The sequence below is a fragment of the Ambystoma mexicanum genome, chromosome 1p (assembly GCF_040938575.1).
Source record: "Ambystoma mexicanum isolate Mex_15411 chromosome 1p, UKY_AmexF1_1, whole genome shotgun sequence".
NCBI lineage: Eukaryota > Metazoa > Chordata > Amphibia > Caudata > Ambystomatidae > Ambystoma > Ambystoma mexicanum.
Window position 1 is genome coordinate 307,396,443 of NC_090921.1, and position 25,044 is coordinate 307,421,486.

A 25,044-nucleotide genomic window follows, 5' to 3' on the forward strand; every position below is an offset into this window, starting at 1 on the left:
GGTGAATGGGTTACTTGGTAGGGCTTTTTGGCTGTGGAGGCTGACCATTACGCACATGATTGGGGATTGTGAGGACCTGGTGGGGGCTGCCCCTGCACTGCTGGGGGGTGGGGGTGGTGGGAGACATGAGTGGGGGCCTGGTGGAGGCTGCCCCTGGTGGCTGGGGGGTGGGGGTGGTGGGAGACATGAGTGGGGGCCTGCTGGAGGCTGCCCCTGGTGGCTGGGGGGTGGGGGTGGTGGGAGACATGAGTGGGGGCCTGGTGGAGGGTGACCCTGGATGCTGGGGGGTGGGGGTGCAGGGGGACATGAGTGGGGGCCTGGTGGAGGGTGGCCATGGTGGCAGGGGGGTGGGGGTGGTGGGAGACATGAGTGGGGGGCTGCTGGAGGCTGCCCCTGCACTGCTGGGGGGTGGGGGTGGTGGGAGACATGAGTGGGGGCCTGGTGGAGGCTGCCCCTGCACTGCTGGGGGGTGGGGGTGGTGGGAGACATGAGTGGGGGCCTGGTGGAGGGTGAGCCTGGATGCTGGGGGGTGGGGGTGCAGGGGGACATGAGTGGGGGCCTGGTGGAGGCTGCCCCTGGTGGCTGGGGGGTGGGGGTGCAGGGGGACATGAGTGGGGGCCTGGTGGAGGCTGCCCCTGGGGGCTGGGGGGTGGGGGTGGTGGGAGACATGAGTGGGGGCCTGGTGGAGGCTGCCCCTGGTGGCTGGGGGGTGGGGGTGCAGGGGGACATGAGTGGGGGCCTGGTGGAGGGTGACCCTGGATGCTGGGGGGTGGGGGTTCAGGGGGACATGAGTGGGGGCCTGGTGGAGGCTGCCCCTGGTGGCTGGGGGGTGGGGGTGCAGGGGGACATGAGTGGGGGCCTGGTGGAGGCTGCCCCTGGTGGCTGGGGGGTGTGGGTGGTGGGAGACATGAGTGGGGGCCTGGTGGAGGGTGACCCTGGATGCTGGGGGGTGGGGGTGGTGGGAGACATGAGTGGGGGCCTGGTGGAGGGTGGCCATGGTGCCTGGGGGGTGGGGGGTGGTGGGAGACATGAGTGGGGGCCTGGTGGAAGCTGCCCCTGCACTGCTGGGGGTTGGGGTGGTGGGAGACATGAGTGGGGGCCTGGTGGAGGCTGCCCCTGCACTGCTGGGGGGTGGGGGTGGTGGGAGACATGAGTGGGGGCCTGGTGGAAGCTGCCCCTGCACTGCTGGGGGGTGGGGGTGGTGGGAGACATGAGTGGGGGCCTGGTGGGGGTTGGCCATGGTGGCAGGGGGGTGGGGGTGGTGGGAGACATGAGTGGGGGCCTGGTGGAGGCTGCCCCTGCACTGCTGGGGGGTGGGGGTGGTGGGAGACATGAGTGGGGGCCTGGTGGAGGGTGACCCTGGATGCTGGGGGGTGGGGGTGCAGGGGGACATGAGTGGGGGCCTGGTGGAGGGTGGCCATGGTGGCTGGGGGGTGGGGGTGGTGGGAGACATGAGTGGGGGCCTGGTGGAAGCTGCCCCTGCACTGCTGGGGGGTGGGGGTGGTGGGAGACATGAGTGGGGGCCTGGTGGAGGCTGCCCCTGCACTGCTGGGGTGTGGGGGTGGTGGGAGACATGCATTGTTGATCAGTAGTGCAAGGTGACATGTGGGTTGGCTGGTGGGCATGCCCATGGTGGATGGGCTGCCTGCGGGACATGAGCAGGGGTGCAGGGTAGTCCCCCGTGGTGTGGGCTGCCTGCAGGGGCCGTGGAGGTTGTGGAGCGTACACCTGGGAGGACCCACACGGCCAATTCTCCCCAGAACCCCTGAAATACACATTCCCTGCTGAAATCGCGTGTGCAACTTCCCGCGCACCCCTGAAATACACGTACCCTGCTCGCACTGGGACAATCGCGTGTGGAACTTCCCACGCACCCCTGAAATACACGTACCCTGCTCGCACTGGGACTATCGCGTGTGGAACTTCCCGCGCACCCTGAAATACACGTACCCTGCTCGCACTGGGACAATCGCGTGTGGAACTTCCCGCGCACCCCTGGAATACACGTACCCTGATGGAATCGCGTGTGGAACTTCACGCGCACCCATGTAATACACGTACCCTGCTCGCACGGGGCCAGTCGTGTGTGGTACTTCCCACACACCCCTGCAATACACGTTCCCCGCTTGGTGTTTGCTGTCTGCCAGCCCGGTGAACTGGTCCAGGGTTAGCGCAGCCCTTTGCGATGACTTAGCGATTTTGATGGCTTTTCCTTGCGCGAGGGCGTTCTTGGGGGCGTTACTGGCGCTGCTGCAGGGTCGCTGCGATTCTCTGCGCCACGGCTGGTTTGGAAGCCTAAAATCCATGAATACGCTGTGCGCGGAAATCGCACGCGGACACTCTGCGCCAGCCGCTTGCGACACTTTTCTGCGAGATTCTATGAATTACCCTCTTAATTGTTCAATTGTTCATGCATTTCAGGAAAATATTTGGTTAATTATGCATACAATCTTCAATTGTAACACACATCTCGCTCTATACAATTTAATCGTTGGCCCACTGAGTAATTCTGATATTGCTGAGATGATCTCTCTCAAATTGTTTTACATTTTTATTGCGATTGCTTTCTATTTAATCACATAATATTGGAAATGCCTTGATAAATTGTGTTACTTGTCCTGGTGAAATTATATATTCTATATTCATAGAATTGAAAAGTGTTATGTGAAATCAATTCATGATATGTAGAAATATAATGAGAAATTTACATTTTTTATGAACTTTCTCCATTCCCCTGCGAATATGAGCTTTTTGACATATTTTTTGCAGCTACGAGTTATCCTTCCCACCCTCTCTGACTCTCCATGCCGTCTATCATTATTTTATCTTATGAATCCAACAAAGATATACTATTTAGTGTTCATAATTAACACTTATTTGATACTTTTTGATATTCTGTTAATATTTGATACAATTATCTAGTATTTTCTTGTTCAATAAGTACATATTATGTAAGTTAAAAAATGTTAATAACATCATATAGCAGAAAAAAGACTGATTTATTCCCATGTTCTTAAAAATCTTCATGAGCCAGCAAATAACTCCAGTGAGATCTTTATAAAAATCAAATGTACTCCCTAAGCCAAACAAGGATCCCCTTCTGTGTAGTTCCTACAGACTGAGTGCCTTATTAAAAGTGGATGGAACAATGTACACCTGCATACTAACAAATAAACCCGAGGGACTAAGACCAAAGTGTACTTATATCAGGTAGATGAGTGACAGACAACATTTGTAAAATGGTCATGCTTATAGATATAGCACAACATTGTAAATACCTGCAGCACTAATCTCACTTGATGCTGAAAACAACTTTGATAGGGTGGAGAGCCCTTTCTGTTTAAAGTTCGTGAAAAAGCAAGGGCTGGGATGAAAATGTATTAAATCTATAATGGCTATATGTATCAACCTAACAGCCAGAGCTAATATCAATGGATTTCTGAAGGAGGACCTCTCTCTTACCATGATACAAAGCAGGGGTGTCCATTATCACCCCTCCATTTTGCCTTGGAGGTTGAGCTACTGGCACAGGTGATCAGTAAGGAGAGGGATATCAGTGGAATCGATTATGGATGAAAATCCTTTAAGGCACCTCTGTTCGTCGCTGATTGCCCCTGTCAACATCACATCTGGATCAATCCCAGCTTTAATTAATATACCTGAAATTTTTTTTTAGTGCTACGGGTCTTAAGGTTAATTTAGACAAATCTAAAATAATGCATTTGACATTAATCCTTTGGGTATTTGATGAACTATTATCGATAATACCCCTGAAGATAGAACTCACCAGTAAACAACACCTAGGTGCACACTTGACAAGGAAGCTGACTGACCTATACTCTGCTAACTATCCCCCTCTTTTCAGAGTTTTGAAGGAAGTGCTCAAATCTTGAAAATACCTGAAGGTCGCCGAGCTTGGGAGAAAAGCCTGGGTTAAAATTAACCTACTGCCGAGGCTTCTGTATTTGTTTCAGACTCTGCCTACCTTTGTCCATAGACACCATCTCAAAAAGATGGCAAGTAAAATGTTGGCATTCGTCTGGAAGGATAGGAGACCTAGGATTAAATGCAAGATTTTATTTCTTCCACATTCCCACAGAGGACTATCATGCCCGAATATAGAGTGTTACTTTTCTGTAGCTCAGTAGAAGGTGTTAGTAAAATGGCTAGGTAGACGATTAGACAAGGAATGGAAGAAACTGGAAGAAAAAATTGTGGGCAGACTATTAAACAAACATTTCATAGGTGCGCAGGAGCAACTGACCACACTGACCACTGGCATCTTACGAATTACCCTCTACAAAGACCACATTGTTAGCATGGGGTGTGCTGAGAGAAAATGATGGACTCCCACCACTCGTAGGACCTTTGCATCCAATCCACAATAACCCTTGGTTTACACCAGCATATAATGAGAATGATTTCCAAGCCTGGCAGATCGGGGTTGTGAATACGCCACACAGATGTTTCAAGGTAACGCTATTGCGATGTTCAATCGATTCAAGGTGGCATTTGGTCAGAGTGAAAATGAGAGATTTAGATATCTACAGATCAGACATTGGCTCCTTCATCAACGCATTAAGGGTAGAATTTGTAGACCCCTTGCTACATTTGAAGAGCTCATGATTTCACATAAGAGAAGCAGCAGATTAATTACTGAAATGTATGAAGAATTTAGGATTAATGCAACAATGGAACCATATGGTTATAAGAAGGCTTGGCAGGATGATTTAGGTGTAATCAGAAAAAGATAAATATAAGGGGAAATCTGGAAGAGGGTGACATTGGCATCAATCATCACTCTATATAAAGTACATTTTTATAAAATGATATTTAGTTGGTACTAGGTCCCAGAAACCTTAAAGCACCATAAAAAAGGAAAAAACAGACGATGTTGGAGAGGATGCACAGGGACAGGTATGTTCCTCTATGGTGACATTGCCCGAAGTAAAATCGATTATTAGAACAGATTTTAAAGTAAAATAAGGGGCTATAATATACATAAAAACAGAGGTTTGCCTATTGAGAGTACCAGCAAAAGAAGGTTATCCACTTTGAAATAAACCTTGTGAGATACTTTCTAAGGGACTTCTTAGATCGAGATTGGTATTGGGGAAGTTATGGACATCCAGGCAGATACCAGACATAATTGATTGGTACAGGATAATGTGGCAAGTATTAATTCATGAAGAACTGTTGTACACTGTTAAAGGGCATCTGCTTGAATTTTATGAGATATGGGAAAACGTATTGAAGCATGTGCAAAAATGAAATAAGAACCTCACTTGCCCCTCACGGTTTAGGGCGATGGGCTTGTTGAACTTTAACTTATGACTGTTCATTCTGATTTACAAAGGAAATGTGTTATGTTTCAATGTCTTTCAGACTGTATATGAAATAAATATTTGATTTAACAAGCAACTTCCTATCATGCTATATAATTTGTCAGGTTAGGGGTTGACGTAAAAGAGGTACGGCGTGGGGCCGGTTGCTTTTCTATTTTTCTGTAAAGAATACATACCCTTGTGGTGATTCATTGTTATGGTTTATGTTAACAGATAACGGAAAGAAATCATAAAAATATTATAAACAAAAAAAGTTGTGACCTCAAATACACATTTGGGTACATCTGGATTTAGCTGTGGCTACATTTTAATCACTTGGATGCATTTACTTCCTCCTCTGAGGTGGAGGTTGCTTCACTCATTTTTTGGAGCAATTACTCCCAGTTGTTGGTGGAACCTTGGTGGTATTTTCATTTATAATACTGTGAAATGAGGGTTGTGTTGTGTTTTCTGGTGCTAATTTCTATGGAGGAATTAGCACTGGAGGAATTGCCACTATTTTTCAGTGGTAATTCCTCCAGTGCTAATTTCTTCGACGGAATTAGCGTCAGAGGAGTTAGCACTGTTTTTGTGTTGCTTGTAACTTGGCGGTGCAGTAAAAGAATCAGCAATCAAATTACTGCCACGTTTTAACCATTAACATCAAACTCCTAATGAAGTCCCAAGTCCCTAATTGTGTTTTACTGGGGTCCCGTACCCCATTACTAGCCACAACAATGCTGTCCATGTCAATCCTTGTAGTGCAGCCAGTCATTGGTTCTCCGAGGTGCCTGGTCTCATCTGCTGGATGCTTTCCTGGTGAGGTAAAGTAAGGTATAATGAGAAGCATGCCCTGCTTCCTCTCTCAAACTCCTTCTCTTTATTTTTCCAAGGCCTCGGCCCTCTCTACTCCCGTTATACTCTTCCTCCCATTTGGTGTAGCTGCACTTTCTCGTACCTCCTCCCACCTTTTGTGTCTTCCTTGGATTGATCTGGATCGGGTTTGCCAGAACATTCATAGGCTTGTTTGCTAGTCTCACACCTGCTATTGATCTCACAGTATATCCTTTTCTCCCTTTGGGTTCTGCTCACCGAATCTCTCCCACTATCACCCTCTTCACTCCCTTGGGCACAAATGTTTTCACTCTCCAAATCTGAATCTCCATCACCATTTTCACACCTTTGAGGACAACTGTTTCATCTTGAAATCTCTATGCTTTTCACATTCTTCACTCCTTTTGGCACAACTGTACCCACTCACAAATCTGTTGGGGTACTTCTGCAACTCATCTTGAAAGTCCAAGGTGACTACTGCACTCCCTCTTCCAAATCTCAGGGTGACCCCTACATCCCAACCTTTTACCCTCTGGATGACACACTTGCTAAATCTCAGCATGACTGCGAAACCCCAGTCTCCAGATCCCAGAGAGATCCATTTACACACTATCTGTAAATACCTGTATGACACCTGCCCAGAATTCTCTAAATATCTGGGTGACACCTGCACCCCAATCTCCAAAACTGTTTGCAACCCCTGCCCCCTTGTATCCATAACTCTCAGTGGTCTCTGCACTCCACTCTCTAAATCAACTCTCAACAAGCCTCCATTGTTTCCTTGGTTTGGCCTCTGGGTTCTCTCTCCACCAGGGGTAATTTCTTTAGCTCCTCATTGAGCACTCTCCTTCTCCCGAGTCCCTCTCACTCCACTGCTAGCAACTCCTTTGGCAGACTGAGCTGCTGGGTTTATATACTGTACTCTCTACTCTCCATGCATTGAACTCTGGGGAAGGATTTGGACCAACGAGATTCTGGCATGAGTTGTATCTAATTGGCTAATAGAACAAGGATCACTTGAGCCCATTTGATACAGAGGGGGCCAGACTAAAGCTATATCAAGCCCAATGGCCATTTTGAATCTTATTTCCCTTCTGCAACTTTCCTTGTTGATGCCTGCACTGCCTACCCTAAGCTAGAGTTCCCAGTACCCCCAGCATGTGAATTAGAATGAAGAAAACCTGTGATTAGTATGATAAAACCTCTTTCTCTTTTAAAGTCCTCTCCAAGCAGGAAACTTGCAAACATTGTACAAAGACTCTTATTACCTCTGCTTGGTGTCCTGAAATGCTCTCCCATAAAGTGAAAGCTACCTATTTCTGTGCCTGTGGGTTTGGGTCTAGCCGTTCATTATATTTACTCTCCTAAGGATCTTCTAACAGATATTTGGCTAAAAGGGCGGGTATTTTTCCTCTGTGTTTCCCCTGCCTGGGGATCTCCCTTACATCTACTCCAGACCTAGTATCCTGAAGCTTGGGGTGGTACCTGCTTTTTTCAGCCACCTTCCTGACAGTCCACAAAGTTAGGCTGGGGAATTTGCCAGACTTCTCCTCTGACATTTGTATATGTCTACGACCTGTTACAATTGCCAAGAATGGAATGCTTCTTTGGACAGACATTTTATGGAGCTTTTGAAGAGAGTTGATTTTTCTGTCATTTTACTGATACCAACATCCTGCTGCAGGCCACTGTCTTTGCTCAGACGATATGCAGATAAAACCAAATGCATGTTGTAAGTGCAGATATTTTGGGGCTGTGCCTCCTGTGTGTTACTGTTACCACAATGCCTGGATGTACTTCTTCTCTAAATTCTAAAGTAATACGAATTTTGAGTGATTCGATAAGGTTGAACTTTTGATGAACCTTTTAAGAAGTTGAATGAAGGCAATAAAGGAGCACACCTAGTTAGAGGTTACTTTCACTATTAGGCAGAATTCGGAGAGGAAGGTGGTTGTAGGCTTAGGAAATGGGGGAGGGGTTAATACATGGTATGGAGACAGAGTAGTTCAGTAGGAATAAGGGTGGAGACACCAGGATTTTAGAGAGTTACATTTAGGGTAGATTTCGTTTACACTGTCTGATACATTCAGCTATTTGAAGTGGGTGAAAAACATAGATGGCGTCTAGTGAGACCAAGGAGTGGGAATGCCCGAGAGTGAGAGGAGCTTGGGTAACCATTAGATACGCACACATGACTTTCAAATTCGAAGTGACACCTGTAGAAGTTTGGAGAAAATGCCAATGATTGTTGGAGGCAGGAGAAGACAGCAGGTATTCTGTTGCTTTAAGTGACTGTAATCGACACACGTTCCACAAGAAAGCAACCCGTGCCCAGCTTGGTCTTCACACTTGGGTAAGGAGTAGCAGAGATCCCTGGAGGCAGCTTGTGTGAGACTCACTCTTCATTCATTTTTGAGAGAAACAGTAGCTGAGATTCAGGGAGGTAGGAGGTACAGCAGCCAGTGTCCACTCATTGAATTGAGCAAATGAGGCACATGACAAAGGAGGAGCTGCGAATACCTGAGTGCAGAGTATGAGAAAATAACAGATATTGGAGGAGGCGGGAGGTACGCCACTCAGTATCTGACTCTTTATGTGAACGAGGCACCATCAGATGACTTGTGCAGAGGTCGAAGTGGGCGGGAGCGGTGCTCCTCTACTTCTTTTAATTACGTTTTACTGTTCTTATACTTTCATTTTAAAAAGAAACCGTTCCAGAACGGTTTCGTTTTAAAATAAAAGTTTAGGAAGAAGTTGAAACTTTCCCTTTCAGTGCCCTGCACTGGACTAACCCTTAAACTGCAGGCGCATGTGTTTTGGGGTTTGTATTGTGCATGGGAGGGGGCATGGCGATGGGGTTTGTGGGGAGCGGTGCAGACCAGTAGGGAACATAGGTCCACTACTTCTTTTCGCTCACTTCGATCACTGGTCTTGTGCAGGACTCGCGTGCATGTTTTTGTGGGAGAGTGTAGCAGAGATTCAGGAAGATGGGAGATACATCAGTCAAAGTCCATCTCTTGAAGTAGGTGAACGAGACATGTGATATCGGGTGACGATTTGGAGGAGGAGCAAATATTTTTAAGGGAGAAAGAACAGAGATTATGGGAGTAGGGATATAAATGCTGTTTCTTGAAGTGAGTGAAGGAGACATGGACCTTCACGTGTTACTTGGGAGCAGGGGAAGAAGGAAGAAAGATTCCTGGATAGAGGCATGTGGGTGACTGAGCTTGTGTGTTTTATGAGGGTGACGGGGGAACGCAGCAGTGATTCTGGGAGGTGGGAAATGCCATTCAGTGAATGAGTGACATATTGGGGCAACATGTCTGGAGTACCTGCACAAGGCACTTGTAGTGTACATAAAGGAGGCCAGAATTGCATATCGTTAATTGAAGGTATCATCCACCTCACATTCCACACCCCATGTCACAAGTAATTCTGGAGTACATGCACCCAGACTAGCACATTCACAGGTATGGCACCACGACAATGAATGTCCACTGAGATACCCAGAGGGGGTCACATTTTACGTTCCCTCCACTATCCCAGGAGCAGAAGGGGAAGTACTGCAGGTCTTATCTACTAAAGAGCAGGGAAGAAAAACACATTGGGGGGGTAATTTCGAGGTTGGACGTAAGTAACTGTCCTTACCGGCATGGAGCAAATACCATGTCCGTGTAGGTAAGAGCCTGCTATTAGACCGCTATTACGACTTCGCGGGCACAAGCTTTGCGCCATGCCCGAGCCACGTCTCATGTTACACCGACCTAACCTCTTCGCACTCACGCACCTCCAGACAAAAACCAGCAAGCTGAATGAACTTCCTTTTTCCTGTCTGTGTGTCGTATGAACACAAAGCTAGAAAGCGATTCTCTGCAGCATAGGCGCCAGGCCCTGCAACACCCAGTTCAGCACCCTGGCTACTGACTTTGAGCCAGGCCAGCCAGGGGGAGGGACTGAGCCATGCGGGGCATCCCGGCCCTGAATGTGTTTCATCGCAGCTGCCAGGCATCTCAGCATTTTGGAATGAGACAGCGCAAGCCTTGCTGGGCACCCCATCCGGGCTCGCACTGTCCAATTACATAATTGATGATTGCAGCACCGCATGCCCTCCCTCCAAAAGTTGGGAGGGACAAAAAGGCATGCCACAAAAGTTGGGGGGGACAAAACCCCCCATCCTGCCCTATAATTCTGCCCATGAGTCTAGCCCAGTAATAATATACAATAGCATTACTCCTTCTCAGGAAAGGAACTGTTTTTCCCTTAATTTTCTTTTTTTTTAAAACACTTAACTAGTTTGTTAAATGTTAAAATGTATTTCATATATTCACAACACAGCTCTTGGGACTAGTCTCTACTTAAATGGCTTGGGTGTGGAAGAAAAAAATCCATATTCAAAATGTGTTACAGTTTATGCTCAAATTGTGATTGCTGTACCACTTACTTCAAATATCCGTTGTGTGTCTTGCTAAGGCCTTTCTGCGCCATTTGCCCTGTTCATCATCGTGCGTGGCATCTTGCAGTTGCCAGGTTTAGTGCCTCGTGCAGCATGTGATGTATGGTGCGCCCTTGCGCCATGTGTTATGTATTCTTTTGTCAGTGCTGGGCCGCTGTACCCACAATGCACTGTGTGCTGCAGGAAGCATTGAGGTGCGTATGTCGCAGACACAAATCGGGAACAGCAACTGTGGCCGAGCAAGGGGGTGCGGCAGTAGGACACCCTGGGACAGGAACGCTGAACTCGCCTGACAGGAGAGGAAAGAGTGGCACCAAAAGGGAAATACACAATGCAGGCAGTGAAGATCATAACACCCCAGGACGGCTTTGAGCCCAGGGGTTCTCGCAATGCCTAGTTGACATGCTGCACACCCGAATGTCCAGCACAGAGCCCGCAAGGGAGAGGCTCAGGAGCTCGTGTTTAGGACTCACTGCCCCTGCTGAGGGAGCGAGGAGGAAGGGGAGAGCTATCTGAGACCCAAGCGAAAGACTTGTTGGCCCGAGCCCAGCCAGGCGACAGTTTGCGAAACCACGGCTTGACCGATTACCCCCGCTGTGTACGCCTAATGCTTCTTGAGTCCAACTGCGCACACTGCAGGGCCGGCTTAATGGGCAATGCAGTGCACTCCGCGGTGCCCTCTTGATTTTGCCTTAAGCCAGGGGCTTACAAGTAGCATGCAGAGGTACCAAAGAAGCTGGAATGGGTAATGGGTGTAGAAGAGGCGGAAGGAGTGAGAGGAAGAAGTAGGGTTGAGTCGAGTGATCACTGATTAGTGAGATGTTTTTTGAAGAGTAAGGTCTTCTGCTCCTTCTTTAACTGTAGGATGGATGCGACCAGTCTCATCTGCATTGATACCTTGTCGTGGTAACAGCGGGAAGAGACCTGTTCCTATTTTTTTCTTTTGCATTTCTTTATTTCCAGTCTGGTGGTGTTGCTACAGGTGGTGCACTGGCCTCCGGAGATGGTGAGCTTCTCGGCCAGGTAGAAACTGATTGTGTCTGCTTTTTAGGTGATGCAGACTGCCTCGAACATGATGCATGCTTGTATGGGGAGCCAGGACAACTCCTTGAGGATGGGGATGATGTGGTCACATTTTCTCAAGTTCTGTGATGAGGTGTGCTGCAGTGTGATGGATGGTTTTCAGAGGGATCAAGGTAGTGTCTGATACTCTTGCAAGTAGGGTGTTGCCACTGTCTAGGTAGCAGGTGACCAGGGCCTGGACAACAGTTCTGAAACTTAGGTCAGGAATGAAAAAGGCTTGAGGTTGCTGAAGCACATACTGAAACTATGAAGGGGTGGACTGGGAAGCCCTGGAAATAATTTTCAAAGTGGCCCCATATTACACATTTTCAGCAAGCCCAACCTTTTTCCTATAGGAAAATACCACACAAAAGAGGCCCAGGGTGCAGAGGCCCACCGGGAAATCTCTAGAGTTTCCTATGGGCCTGTCCACCCCTGGGGACATGTCAAACATGAGGTGTCCCTTATAGAGCACTATGGTAAATGGGGATTCAGAATAAAGTGAATCAAGTGCTGGAGCCATAAAATTAGCCACCTGCCCACACCTGCTGCCCAAAGAATGTCTGTAGATATCATTTGTGGCGATTTACAATATCAGGTTTTAGTGGGTATTGCTGGATTCTGGTACCTTCTAAGCATTGTGATAATAGCTTTAATTATTAGCCAGTTAAATGGTTCACATCGTATAGACCTCATAAAATGAAGGGCAGAGTGAGCCAAACTGGGTTTCGAACTTGCAAGATGCAGACTGGCCGCATGTCATAGGTCAGAGGCGAGTACTCAACTTGTGAGCTAGCCTCCTGCATGTGGGATAATCAGTGCAGCGGTGCAGTCAGGACAGGTACTCAGGTTGCTGCTCCAAGTTGGCTCTAAAATATTCTGGCAAAGCAGAGCATCCACACTCTAGAGCTATGGCAATACACTAGTACTCCTAGTGTCCCGAGGGAAGAGGTGTGAAAGCCATATATGAAACCCCATGTGGCATACAGCTACTGGCCCATTGACCTGATTTCCAGGTCCTGCTCATTCCAGTTACCCTAATGTCTGTGTCTCACCCTCAACGCAATTCCTTAACAATGCCCGCCTTTCCCCTCATTTCACCTTCCCTCTCTCTATTGCCTTCTGTATCGCAATCTGTCTCCCTTTTCATCGGTTTGGGGGTGTTTGACCGTATGAAAAGACACTGCGGCAAACTGTCCGATAAAACACAGCCCGCATGCAGTCACTTTTCATATGATCAAACACCACCACCCACACTCCCGACCCCCCTTCCCTACTTACCTGCTCGCTCACCGCCTAATCCTCTTCAACTATGCAGCAGCGTCCGATCCGTTCCTCAAACGCAGGTCGGATCCGACGCTGCAGGGTCCCTTTTTCTTTTCTTTTTTTGTCCCCTGCCTCCAATATCGAGCAAGCGGGGGACACCCCCGTACCCCCCAGGCCAATACACACCGAACATGGGGATCAGGGGACACCCCAGCAATCCCTGCTCCACATGTTCTGTATGTATTAGCCAATTTGTTTGCATATATTCGGTCGAATGGTACAGGCCAAATTCGGTCAAATGTACCATTCGCACAAATATATTCAAACAAATATACTAATACCTTTTCATGGTCCTCTCTTTCTCTGCTTTCACTCCTTCCATCTTTTTCTAGCCCTCTTTTCATTTCTTGGCTTGCCTAAATTCACGGGGAGCCCCCAGACTTCTACAACTAGACTTGGAGAGGCATTGGCTCCTTAGACGGTGGGATAATGCTCTTACGATCACCTAAATGCCTCAGGTCTCCTTTATTTTTACATCTCTACCTGGGCTGATGGCATTTGCGTCTTCATTAAAAGTCTGTCTCTGAAGGGATTGGGAGTGCTTGGTGATCATGTCCCAGGTGAATGGATGAGAAAATGTTGAATTCTGCATAATGATATACTTATAGAATGGGACATGTTCAACTTAAAAATACAGTCAACATACTAGTTCCCTATGGCAGCGCACCAGTCCACCGGCAATAGTCATTAAGGCCTTATCAGCCGGGCAACCGAAAACCTTTCTCCTAAACCAGGAACATATAAGAGTTTTGCAGGGAGAGCTTTTCATGCTCAAGGTTCTCCCATAAGGAACTCACTCCCTTTACCCCTTTGCTTGAAGCAGACTTTGTCAAGATCCAAAACTCTCTTTAAACTTTCTCTTGCAGTAGGTGTTAAAATCACTCTTCCCCAGCTCCGATTTAATTAGAATGCCTGCAAGCCTATCTCTGAAAACCTTTGCCATTGCCCCTTGTGCCCCCACATCACTCCCACTCTCCTCCCCACCCTCTACCACCAATGATCTGAGTACTCCGAAGCAGTAATTGGAAAGTGTTGTCACTTACAAAATTAAATAGAAATGAATAAAATGGTACAATTCAAAAATAAAAATCTAACGTATCTTTAAAACTGCCAGAAATGTAAGTAATAAACAGGGTCACCCCTCTGTATCCTTCCCCAAAAATCCGCCATGCTACCATAAAACTATAGTCCCTACTTAAAAAAACATATCTCGTTTTCAACAATCAGTACACCTGTGATGCCTTGTTAAAATACATTCTTGCAAAATTCGAGTTTTAAAAACATAATGCACTCCATTGATAATGTTATTTTCTGATCCTAAATCCTTGCACATTCTATATTCAAAATTTCCAACAATTACCTGTCTGGGTAGCTGCCCTCTTTTAAGAATTTTCAGAACATTGCATACCATTCTCCACCAACCATATCCACGGGAAGACTTTGTTTGCCCACATATCTGAGGTGAGCCATTACTAGGGTAGTTCTCAATAATTTCCTCTTGCCTCATCACTAACATTTATCCTTGGGGGTCACCTCCTCCTCACAGCCTTTCCTCTCATTGATACCCCCTCGCTCATTCTCCAAATTACCCCCTCAAACTGTCTCATTTTGAGCCTTCAGGAATATCTACAGTAATGTGTAAAACTGTTACCATATCCGGTTGTGGAGTGATTCCTAGACCATTTCAAGGTCACTCTACAGTCCTCAGATATAAGAGTGGAACTATTAACCCCTATGTAAATTGTCAAATTGTTCCTGTATAAATAAATGGATTACACTGTGCAGGAACATTTCTAGAAAAATCTGTTTTGCCTGTAACTTTGCTCTACTGGAAGCAACAGAATGAGGCTCTTACAGCGGAAACTGTCTGCTTTTCATCTGCTTCAGCCACAAGGTACCTGGTAGTTGTTGTCCACTGGCTCCACGCTTGGATGTCCCATCTGGTAAACCATGGCAGTGTAGCACACACAGATCGTCAACAGGGGGAGTAGATACACGGCTAGGAAATTGTAGAGGATGAAGGCCTTCTCGTGGTAGATGGAAGGGAAGGACTCGCTGCAGTAGGTCTGGGGCCCAAACCAGTATCCTTCTGTGAGACGGTTGTATATCGGAACAGGGATTGAGACGACGAAGGACCCTAAGGTGAAGAAGAAAGAATATTACTTAACTCTCCCAACATCTGAGACTGCCATAGAATGTGAACCAAAGGAAAGTCAGGGGTAGCTCTAACTCTCACAATTACTGGCATTCATTAGAAAAATTAACATCCATTAGGGAGGAAGTGGGAATATGATTCATGGGGGAATTTATTGGGAATTTATGAATTCATGATTGTTCATATCACCTCACAGGTTTGGGAAAAACATGGAGAACCAGGGAGGCATGTGCAGAGTAATAAATCATAGCCAGATAAAATAACAGAGTCTAAGATCAAAGGACAGGTGAAGTGATCAATGGGCAGGATCAGGGATCAAATAGAAGGCAAGAGATCGAGGAGCAGGAGCAGGCCTTTGTCTTAGAGAGAGCTAAGCATCAAAATGCAGGTTAGAAGAGTAGTAGGGGATCAATCGTGAGGGCTAAGGATTGAATCCAAGGTGAACATGAGAGATCAAAGGTCAGGGCTAGCTATTAAAGGCCGTGATTCAAATGGCATGGTGAGAGACAAAGGGACAGGGAAAGGAAACAAATGGCAGATTAATGTATCAAAGGGCAGAATCACATTCACAATGCAGGACATTGATCAACAAACATTGTTAAGGATTAAAGGCCAAGATCAGGGATCAAAGGGAAAGATCTGCAACCAAAGATGAGGGTAACAGACCAAAGGACAATGTATACAATCAAAGATTGGAGCCAGTTATCAAAGAGAAGGGTCAGGACTCAAAGACAGAGATTAAAGACAAGAGTAAAAGAACAAAGGATTAAATCAGGAATCAGAAGGAAGGGTCGTGGGGATCAAAGGTCAGAATTTATCTTAAGGAGCTGATTAAGAAAAAAAGGGCATGGCCAGAGAGCAAAAGTCACAATCAGGATTCAAAGACCAGGGGCAGTAATCAAAGTGTAGTGTTAGTAGACAAGGAGAAGTGAAGGGATCACAGGCCATGATGAGTCAAATGATAGTGACAGATGAAAGGGCATGGTGAGAAATGAACAATTCAAGATATAAATGTAATAGTGTAGGGATGAAAAAGCTGGATAGGCTTGGCAACGATCAACAGCAAATTCAGAAATGGCTGCCACAAATGACCTCCATTTTTTATTTACTCTGCCCCCCTATTTGCCTTCTTAATCGGGAGAAAAATCATGTCATGCAACAGTGGCCATTGAATTCTTTGCATTTCTGAAATCATCAGCTATATCGGTTACAGGTCAGGCAGCCTCTGAAGTGTATTTTGTATTGACAAAAGAGTGAAAATTCTCCATTTTTTGGTGCAGCTAGACATAGACCAAGACTGTTTTCTCCCCCCAATCCCATAGGTCTCAACCTGCTCCTGGGTTCTTAACAATCACATGGGGAGAGGCATGTGGAGTGTTGAACCCTGTACAGCTTGACACTGCTTCATATTGCTTACACATCCTCATCCTTTAACTGCTGCCTGCTTCTCTTGCCTACTCCTGCTTCTATTCCATGTCCCTACAACACTCTGTCCAGCCTGTTCATACCATGTTTACCTGTTTCCTGCTCCTACTGCTTCCCCTTGTCAATACTGTCTGCAGTTACTCCCTGCTCCTACTTTGTCCTGACAATAAGCCTACTCATGATCACTTCTCCTATTCCATACTCCTACTGCCTCCTCCAGTCAGTACTGCCTCCTCCTGCCCTTCTTTTATTTTTTTTATTTTTTTATTTACTTGTATATAAGCACATTAGCAATTTTTACAAGAATGCAAGTTGTTCTTTAGGAGCTAAGAGATAACGAAAGAGAAAGGAAAAGAGAAGAAGAAGTAGGGAAGATACCCGGAACCGGGGACGTACAAATACGAAAAGACACTAGAAAGGGGAAGAAGAAGAACGTGCAGGCCCCCTCCTTGGGGATTTATTTCAGTCCAAATAAAAATCATTTAGCCGGCTCTCTGACTGGGCAAATGGAGAATTAATCAGTTTTTGCATTGATCTTGTGAAAAACACCTTCCAAAATGTTTGCCGTAGCTATTGTCCAGTTCGTTTTTTCACCTGACATCAGCCTGTTCCACCATATGGCTTCTTCCTCTCCCTGGTGTCCCACAAAGTCTGTGCACAGGCTGTTCAGGTAGGTGGCTCTTACATCCCTTAGCTCCGAGCAGTGCAGCAGGAGATGTCTTACTGTTTCAGGTTGGTTGGTCTGGCAGCATAATCTGCATTCTTTGATGGACATTTTTAGTCTGATAGCCTGGATTTCACGTGTTGGAAGGAGATGTAGGCGTGCTCTCATGTAGGTTTTCCTTAGCTGTTTGTTCGGAAATGTAATACAGAAAGGCAGTGGTACTTTCAATCTGTTAAAGGTTGGCGGGAGATGCTTTGTAAGTTTGTTTGACTGTGCTTTCTCAAGAGTGTCAATCTTGGGCTACCATTTTGGATTTTACTCTTACAGGATTTACTTGCAAGTCTTCTTCTGTGCATGCGATCTCCACCAGCTTCTCTCTTAATTTGTCTACCCAAACATTTAAAGTGTTCAGGTGGCGGTTTGATATTTCTCTCGCAATGATCTTATACATCGGCGGAGAATCGGGTGATGAGGTGTTTCTGAACAGTTGCACAGCGCTAAGGTTTACTGTTGCTTCCAAAGATGGAAGACCTAGCTCTCGCCCGATGAGGTCCATTGAGACCGAGTTTGGAAGTCCCAGTACAGATTTCCAAAGGTATCCTTCTAATGTCCGCCAGATTGTATTTGGCATATTCAGGGCTGCACCCATCCCGTAGGTAATAGTAGGGACTACTTTTCCTTTGTAGAACTGTATGACTGGTATCACTGAGAATTTCCCGTATTTTCTGTCAATTGTCTTCATTTGGGCTGCCAGGACTTTCACTTTTTCCCACAGTGTTGATTGCATTGTAGCTTCATTGGCAGTTGAATCAATAAACACTCCTAGATATTTGTACTTAGGTACCACCTCGATGTTCACTTTGTCCAGAGACCACTTGTTGTTTGCCTTCTTTTTCAAGGAAGTTTTTCCAAGTATAATTATCTTTGTTTTTGTTTTGTTTATTTTCAGGTTGTTTAGTTCCATGTATGAAGCCAAGTTGGTGAGTTGGCACTGGAGGCCTATCTGGGTCTGATCTAACAGAATCAGGTTGTCTGCGTATAATAGGTGTGAAATGTTGACATTTCCCAGCTTTGGCGGGAAGGCTCTGATGGATAGTTCGGCTTCTTTGAAGTCCCCTAGAAAACCGATGAACAATGCCGGGGCTAAGGGACAGCCCTGCTTCACTCCGCAATCTGAGGGTATTTCTTGAGATAGCCGACCTTGGATATTAAGACATACTCTTAGCTTTGTATTTTTGTGGAGGGCCATCACTGGCTCAATCCCTTCCTTTGGGCATTTCAATTTTTCCAATTTAGCCCACAGTATTTGCCTGTCCACTCTGTCAAATGCCTGTTACAGGTCTACGAAAGCCAAAGAAACTGGGGGTGCGCCTTGTTTGACCTTAGCTTTTATGAGGCTTAGCATTAAGATGTTGGCTGTGGTGCTGCCATTTTTTAGGAAGCCCATTTCGAATGGATCGTTGGCTGGTGACATTTTGGGCCAATTGCGGAAGTGGCCTAGAAGGAGGGTTGCAAAGATTTTTCCTATTATGTTGAGAAGTGCAATGGGACGGTAATTGCCCGGTTCTTCCCTGTTCCCTCATTTGAATATCGGTACAATTACTGCTTTAGCCCATGATGCTGGAATGGCTCTTGTTTCTCTGCAGTGATCAAAAAGGATACTAATGAAGTTTGACCATTCCTCCACGTTCTGTTTAAGATCTATATTGCTAAGGCCATCCGGGCCCCGAACTCTTGAATTTTTAAGTTTTGTTATGACCATCTTTATATCCTGTTTTACGGACAGGTCGATCCATGGAGATCCTGTGTCTATTTGGGGTGGAGGTTTACAGGCCACCGGGGCCTTAAAGAGATTTCCCAAAAATGTGACCCACACTTCTTCGCTGACTGAATTTGCGGTGCAGTTTTCCACCGCCTTGTGTGGTCTTTTAATGAGGGCCCAGAAATCGCTTGTTTTTTAGTACTCAAAGCCCAGAGCATTTCCTCTGCATCCTTTTGGTACATTGCATGTCTATGTCCTAGGAGCCAAGATTTGTATTTCCTTGTTTCGAGCTGCAGGTTGCTCCAAGCCGTCGGAGAGTTGGCTATTTTGGCTTGTCTTTTCGTTTTTCTAGGTACTCTTCTTTTTTCCACCACTTCTCTGTTGTACACGTGGACTATTTGGATTGCGGCAGGGTTTCTACCCTTCGTATTTACCCTATACTGTAGTAGGAAAGGTAAGTAGTCCGGGCGTGCTGGCTTTGTTTCCATAGAGCGAGCTCCTCTTTTGTAGGAATCCGTGATGCTTTCAATATTAGAGGCTGTTAGGCGTAGGCGAGTTTGTTGGTTGTTCACCTCTATCGGGTGGTTGTAACTTTGGGTCATTGGGCCTATCGATGACCATGCTATTGCCAGAAGATTGTGATCACTCTCTATGGTTCTGGAGACCGAGTAGTCTTCTATGTACTGTAACAGGCTGTGGGAGATGAAGAAGTAATCGAGAGTTGTACTCTAATCGCCTCTCTCCCATGTGGGTATCGTCACCTCCCATGCTTTCACCGATGCGACGTTGTGTACATTTCTTGATTTCATAAGGGCCATCCATATTGCTCCTCTTGCTTCCGCTGGCGACTGGACTTTCTTCACCATAGTGTTTTCCGTTGTGATGTTACAGTTTGAGTTTAAATCTCCACACATGATTATGTGTGTCTGGGGATCTTCAAAGGAAATATCGTCAACCACCTTTGCTAGTTGTTTGCAAAAGTCTGCGTTTGAAGTTTTCTGTGGGTTCCAATAGACAGTTATGATCGCTATCTTTGCTGTTTCACTCCCCCTCACTCAGCTGTATTTTTGGGTCCATGTTGTTCAAACTGCAAGGATGCCATATGACTCTGTTATTTTTTTTGTGATTGCGATCCCTGACCCCAGCCGAATTGCTATTAGGAGGCCTGATGATGGATGGCCGAACAGCCTTTTGTTGCCGATGAAAATGCAATCTCAAAACCTTCTAGGGATGGCTTTGTTTATTAGCCAAGTTTCCTGGAGGCAGAGTATGTCAAAAGCTCCAAGGTCTTGGTTGTCTGGGTTTGTTTGTGTCAAGCATTTCTTCTGCGGCGTTTCTTGAAGACGAGACGGAGGAGATCGTTTTCTGGGAGCCCCTCCTGGTGATTGCTATTTAACGAGGTTTGAGTTTAAGGCCTCTTTTAGCCATTTCCATGGTCCCTTTGATGCCTTTGTTTCTCCCCTTTCGGAGGGCTTTACTCCCCTTTCCCGATCTTTCTTATGATCCTTCTCTGATTCCGTTCCATTTTCATGTGTGATCAGTGTCTGCGTACATTCGTAGGCTCCTGATCGGTCTCTCCATTGCGAATTTGGTCGCTCTTCCAAATTGGTGCGTCCTTTCTTACATCTGTAGCGTAGATCTCTCTCCCCCTACTGGACTCCCGTCTGGGTTCTCGTTTGATCCGCTCCCTGTACCTGTAGTTTTCCTCTTCTTAATTGGGTCTTGAACCTAGTCTTTTCCGGTTGGGTTTTTGATATGTAGTGGGGTTTTTGTTCACCAGTATCGCTGCTGCTCAAAACCGCTGGATATTGCTTTACTGGTAAGATTTCCGTCAGTGTAAAGCCTGCTTTTTTTAGATCTTTGTATGCCTCGTCGGTAAGTCCTTTGAGTGCCCTGCATTTAATATGCAGGTACGTTTTTGCTTTCTGATCTCGATGGTAGGGTTCAATAAGGATAAAGTCGTCTGTTCTCAGATGTTGCAGACACTCAATTTTGTTTAGAATTTTTAGGACTGTTTTCCTGTTGAGGATCATGTAGTTGCTTCTGCACGATAATTGTTCTAGTTTGAAAACTATGATTTCTTTTGGTTGGTTCTCTAGTTTCGTCGGTCTCTCCCGCCCATGTGTCCTTCTTGTTTTTTCCTCAGAATGTCCCTGAGTTCTTGTTGTTTGTGGGGTTGACGCAAGGCTGTTTTCCATTCTTTGCTGCAACCCACGCTTTTCTTGGAATTTTTCCGATTTTTCCTGTTCAAGGTGGTCTCCTGCTAGTTTGTTTGGCAATGTTTTATTCACAGGGTGTCTTGTCATCACCAATGGTTTCTGAATCTGTATGGGGTCCTTTCGTGGTTCCTTCTGGCACCAGGGTCTGGATGCATTGCTTTTGTGTTTTATGCGTGTATTGCTCTGGTTCCAGATGCACTGATAAGTCCATTAGTGCACTTGCCGTCAGAAATTCTTCCACCATTCTTGTCTATTTTTCTCTGGAGTTGGACTCTTTTTGAGATTCTGAGGATTTCAAATCAGTTGATATTGGACTCTGGACAATTTTGTCTCTGTTGTCATCTGTGTGGGGGGGGGGGTTGTGCAGTGTTCCGGTATGCCCTGCCAGCTGTAGGCCTACTTTTTCTCTTTGATTTAGCGACGGTGTCGATATTTTTAGGTGGGCGCTAGGGTGTTGAATTTGCACTGGTGCTTCTTCACGTCGTACTGTCAGTTTGGATTTAGTGAAGATTGGCTCTATTTCACCTTTCCCCTTTTCTGGTATTGTCTAAGATGCTCTATCCATTTTCCTTTTTTGGGACTTGTTTTTGTGGGTGGCATCCTTGAGTTCTGCCTCCATACAAGCCCATTTAGCCTCCCATATCGCTGTCTGCTTTTCACTTTTGGCTTCTACGGCTGTTAAATATCCTTCAATGAAATCAAATTTTGATTGAATCTTGCATAGGATCGTTGTGTTGTCTTTTGTAGATTCATTTATTGTTTCATAGAGTTTGCCGAAAGGGGCGAGGGCAATCGTGATCGCCGACATAATTGTTGTCATGTCTGTTTTTTTGTTGGGTGATAGTCTTCGCGTATCCTTTGCAATTTCACTATGCCTTATATGCTTATCCGGCGTTTGATGAAAATCCAAGCTTTGAGAAGAAAGGCAAAACTGTGTTGAGATTTCGGGTGGAAAGGACGCCTTTGGTGGGGTTAATGGCGGTGGGCGCTCCCAGTACTTTCTAGTAGAGCTTGTGTTTAGAGCTATTCCGTCTGTGATTTGGGTTATTGGTTTTTCACTCCTGTCTAGATGTTGAAGATGGATTTTTGCCCAGGGCTGCGCGCTCCTTATCACCCTTGACCCCGGTGCTTGGGGGTGTTGCCTCTCACGTTCCTCATTTGGCCTGTCATCACAATGGTTTTCGGGGGGTGAATTGTGGTCTATGGGGGTCTTGTGATCCCTTGTTTCTCTGGAGTTACGGCTGAGTTTAATTGAGATGAAGCCGTCACTTGTTCCGTCTTGTCCTGGTGCTGGGTTTCACTTTCTTTAGGGTACGTTGGAGTTTGGGTGACATTTTCTCCTCGGTTCATCGGACTGAGATAGTTTCCCTGTGGGCCCTCGGTGGGTTTACTAGCCACCTGAGGCCCGCTATCTGCCTCTTCATTGGTATGAGGTTTTGCTGAGTCGGTTTTCCTAGCTTTATTGACAGGTAGGATCCCGTCTACCACTTCCAAGATTTCTGTGTCAGAGAGTACTATATCTGAATTAAGTTTACGCTTATACTGTTGCTTCTTGAAGAAATTGAGCAGGGCGTTTGAGATCAGAGGGTTTGGCAGGGGAGAGATCCCAGCCTCCGCCTTCTTACTTGCAAGTGTTTTTTTTTTAACTCTTTGGATCCCAGGTTTGTTTCTTTGTGTCTGTTCCTAGCGTGATCGTTGGGATTGAATTTTTCTGGCCCTGGTTTTGGAGTCCTTCCTTTTTGTCTTTTGTTGTATGTTGTTTTTATTGCCTTTACAGGGGCAGCCTTTTTAGTATTTGAGGTTATGTCTCCTGCGGATCCGGGCATATCCGATTGGTGGGGATCCATATTGTCGAACGGGAAATCATATCATGCCTCCTTTATTGTATACGTTGGCCTAAACCCAGTCTCTCTGCGAAGAAATCCGCGTTGCAAGGTCCTGACCTTAGATCAGGTTAGCTGCCATTTTAGGTTCATCCGCCATTTTGATTCCTACTCTAAAGTCACCCTTTGTTCTAAGATGGTGGACAGTGTTGTTTTGCTTGTAACATGGTCGTCCTGACCTCCACACACGAGTTAATACAGAAACTGCCCGTAGGCCAAATCTCAGGGTCATGTAATGAGACCTTGTCCTTCGTTGACCTGTGGATAAAGGATTACCTATACCAGCGATACTAATCCATGAACATATATTATGTACAATACTGTTCGAGCATTCAATGTGAACACTTGTTTGACTACATTGTATAAGAATGTATACGAAGGCTTAATGTATAATCCAAAAACACACTGTTGCCATTGCAACCTATTGGAGTATGTATTAAGGATAATCCATAAATGTATAGATGCATAAATTATGAGCGAACTCGGCATGAACCCCTAGCCCTAGGAAATGGTTAACCTGCAAATGGGCTGGACATCAGATTATGTATTGTATAAAAGTCACGACCATTCTGATGTACAGTCCCACTCACTACGCACACCGAAAAGGGCTGATATTTGCTGTGTCGCACTGGGGGCCTGATAGCTATCTGTTGTTTTGTCCTTTGAAAACTGTTCAGTTGTAGAATAAAGATCTGTGTATCTTTGTAAACCTGTGTTGGTGCATTTCCTTTTGGGGTACTCAGCCTCGATATTCTCTTTTTGCTTTCACAGATGGCACCCGAATAGGGACCCTCAATATTGACGCCAGCTCGTTGATGGTTGACGCGGCTATCGGAACGGGATCGGACAGTGTAAAGGGGGCCCCTTTTCTGAATGAGACGCGACACCTCAGCAGCGCTGCACGGATCCCTGGACGGTGAGCACGCGGTCCGAGTCGACATATTGACGAGGATCCACATATCGAGGCGGGCAGATTTGCTGAAATCACCAAACACGAGGTAAACATTGTTAGAAAAATTTGAAATCCAATCGGACCTCCTTAGGATTGATCAGGTCAGTCGTGACCCGATTCTTAAGTATCCTGATAATTTGTTTTGGGGCATTGTTCTTGCAAGTACAATTATTGACCAGGTAACACCAGGAATCTGATATGCCTGAGAAATTGTCTGCCTGCTTCAGGGCATTATTCCGCAAGGACAGACAATCTTTGGAATTTGGCCAACCAGCACCAACAGAGGGGTCGCTATCATGTACTATTTACTGTAAGCATGGCATTGGTAGTATAGTGTTTAATGATATTTGGCACAGACAAACTAGACATGCTTCTGAACTGCAGTGGCCAATCAATGGTGGTTTTGAAATCCCTCATATTGAGTACTTAGAATCTATATTATTGAAGAAAAAGGCTAGACCTGCAGCATTTGACGTATTACAGAATTCGAAGAAAGAAGCTTTGCAGTAGGTTAAGAGTAGAGAAAAGCATGCGCACCGTCATAAGAGGAATGCCAAAAAAGCGTTGTTATATGACCAAAATAAACAGTCTGAGTCAGCTAGGAATATGTTTAGGGCTTTCTCACTTGGTATCCAGAAAATCTATCCTTCTAAAGACTTTCATGTTTCTGACGAACTTATTGATAAATTGTTAACTGAACAAAGGCCTGGTACTACTGCGCCACCTCCATATGTTCCTCTTCCTGCTGGTTTGCCTCTTCCTGCTGTTATTCCTCCTCCTGCCCCTCCTGCTGCTCCTATCGTTCCTCCAGCAGTTCTTCCTCCTCCAGTTGTTGGTCCTCCTTTTGTCGCTGCTCCTCTACCTGCTCCTCCACTCTTGCCTGTTGTACCAGTGATAGCACCTCCGTTGAACTTACCTTCTCTCCCTCTTCCAAGTGGTTCTACACCGCTTGTAGTAGATCGGGGAGTGGGATCGAGGGTTGTCA

The 25,044-nt window shown here is 46.0% G+C and overlaps 1 protein-coding gene across 1 annotated transcript in view; it reads right to left on the reverse strand.

Moving 5' to 3' along the window:
- The window catches only part of KISS1R (KISS1 receptor), a 739,185-nt gene that overhangs the window by 91,241 nt on the left and 622,900 nt on the right, over window positions 1-25,044 (reverse strand). Inside the window, exon 4 of the mRNA XM_069647574.1 lies at window positions 14,898-15,136. Coding sequence (XP_069503675.1) covers window positions 14,898-15,136 — 239 coding nt within the window. The remainder of the gene's footprint in view (window positions 1-14,897; window positions 15,137-25,044) is intronic.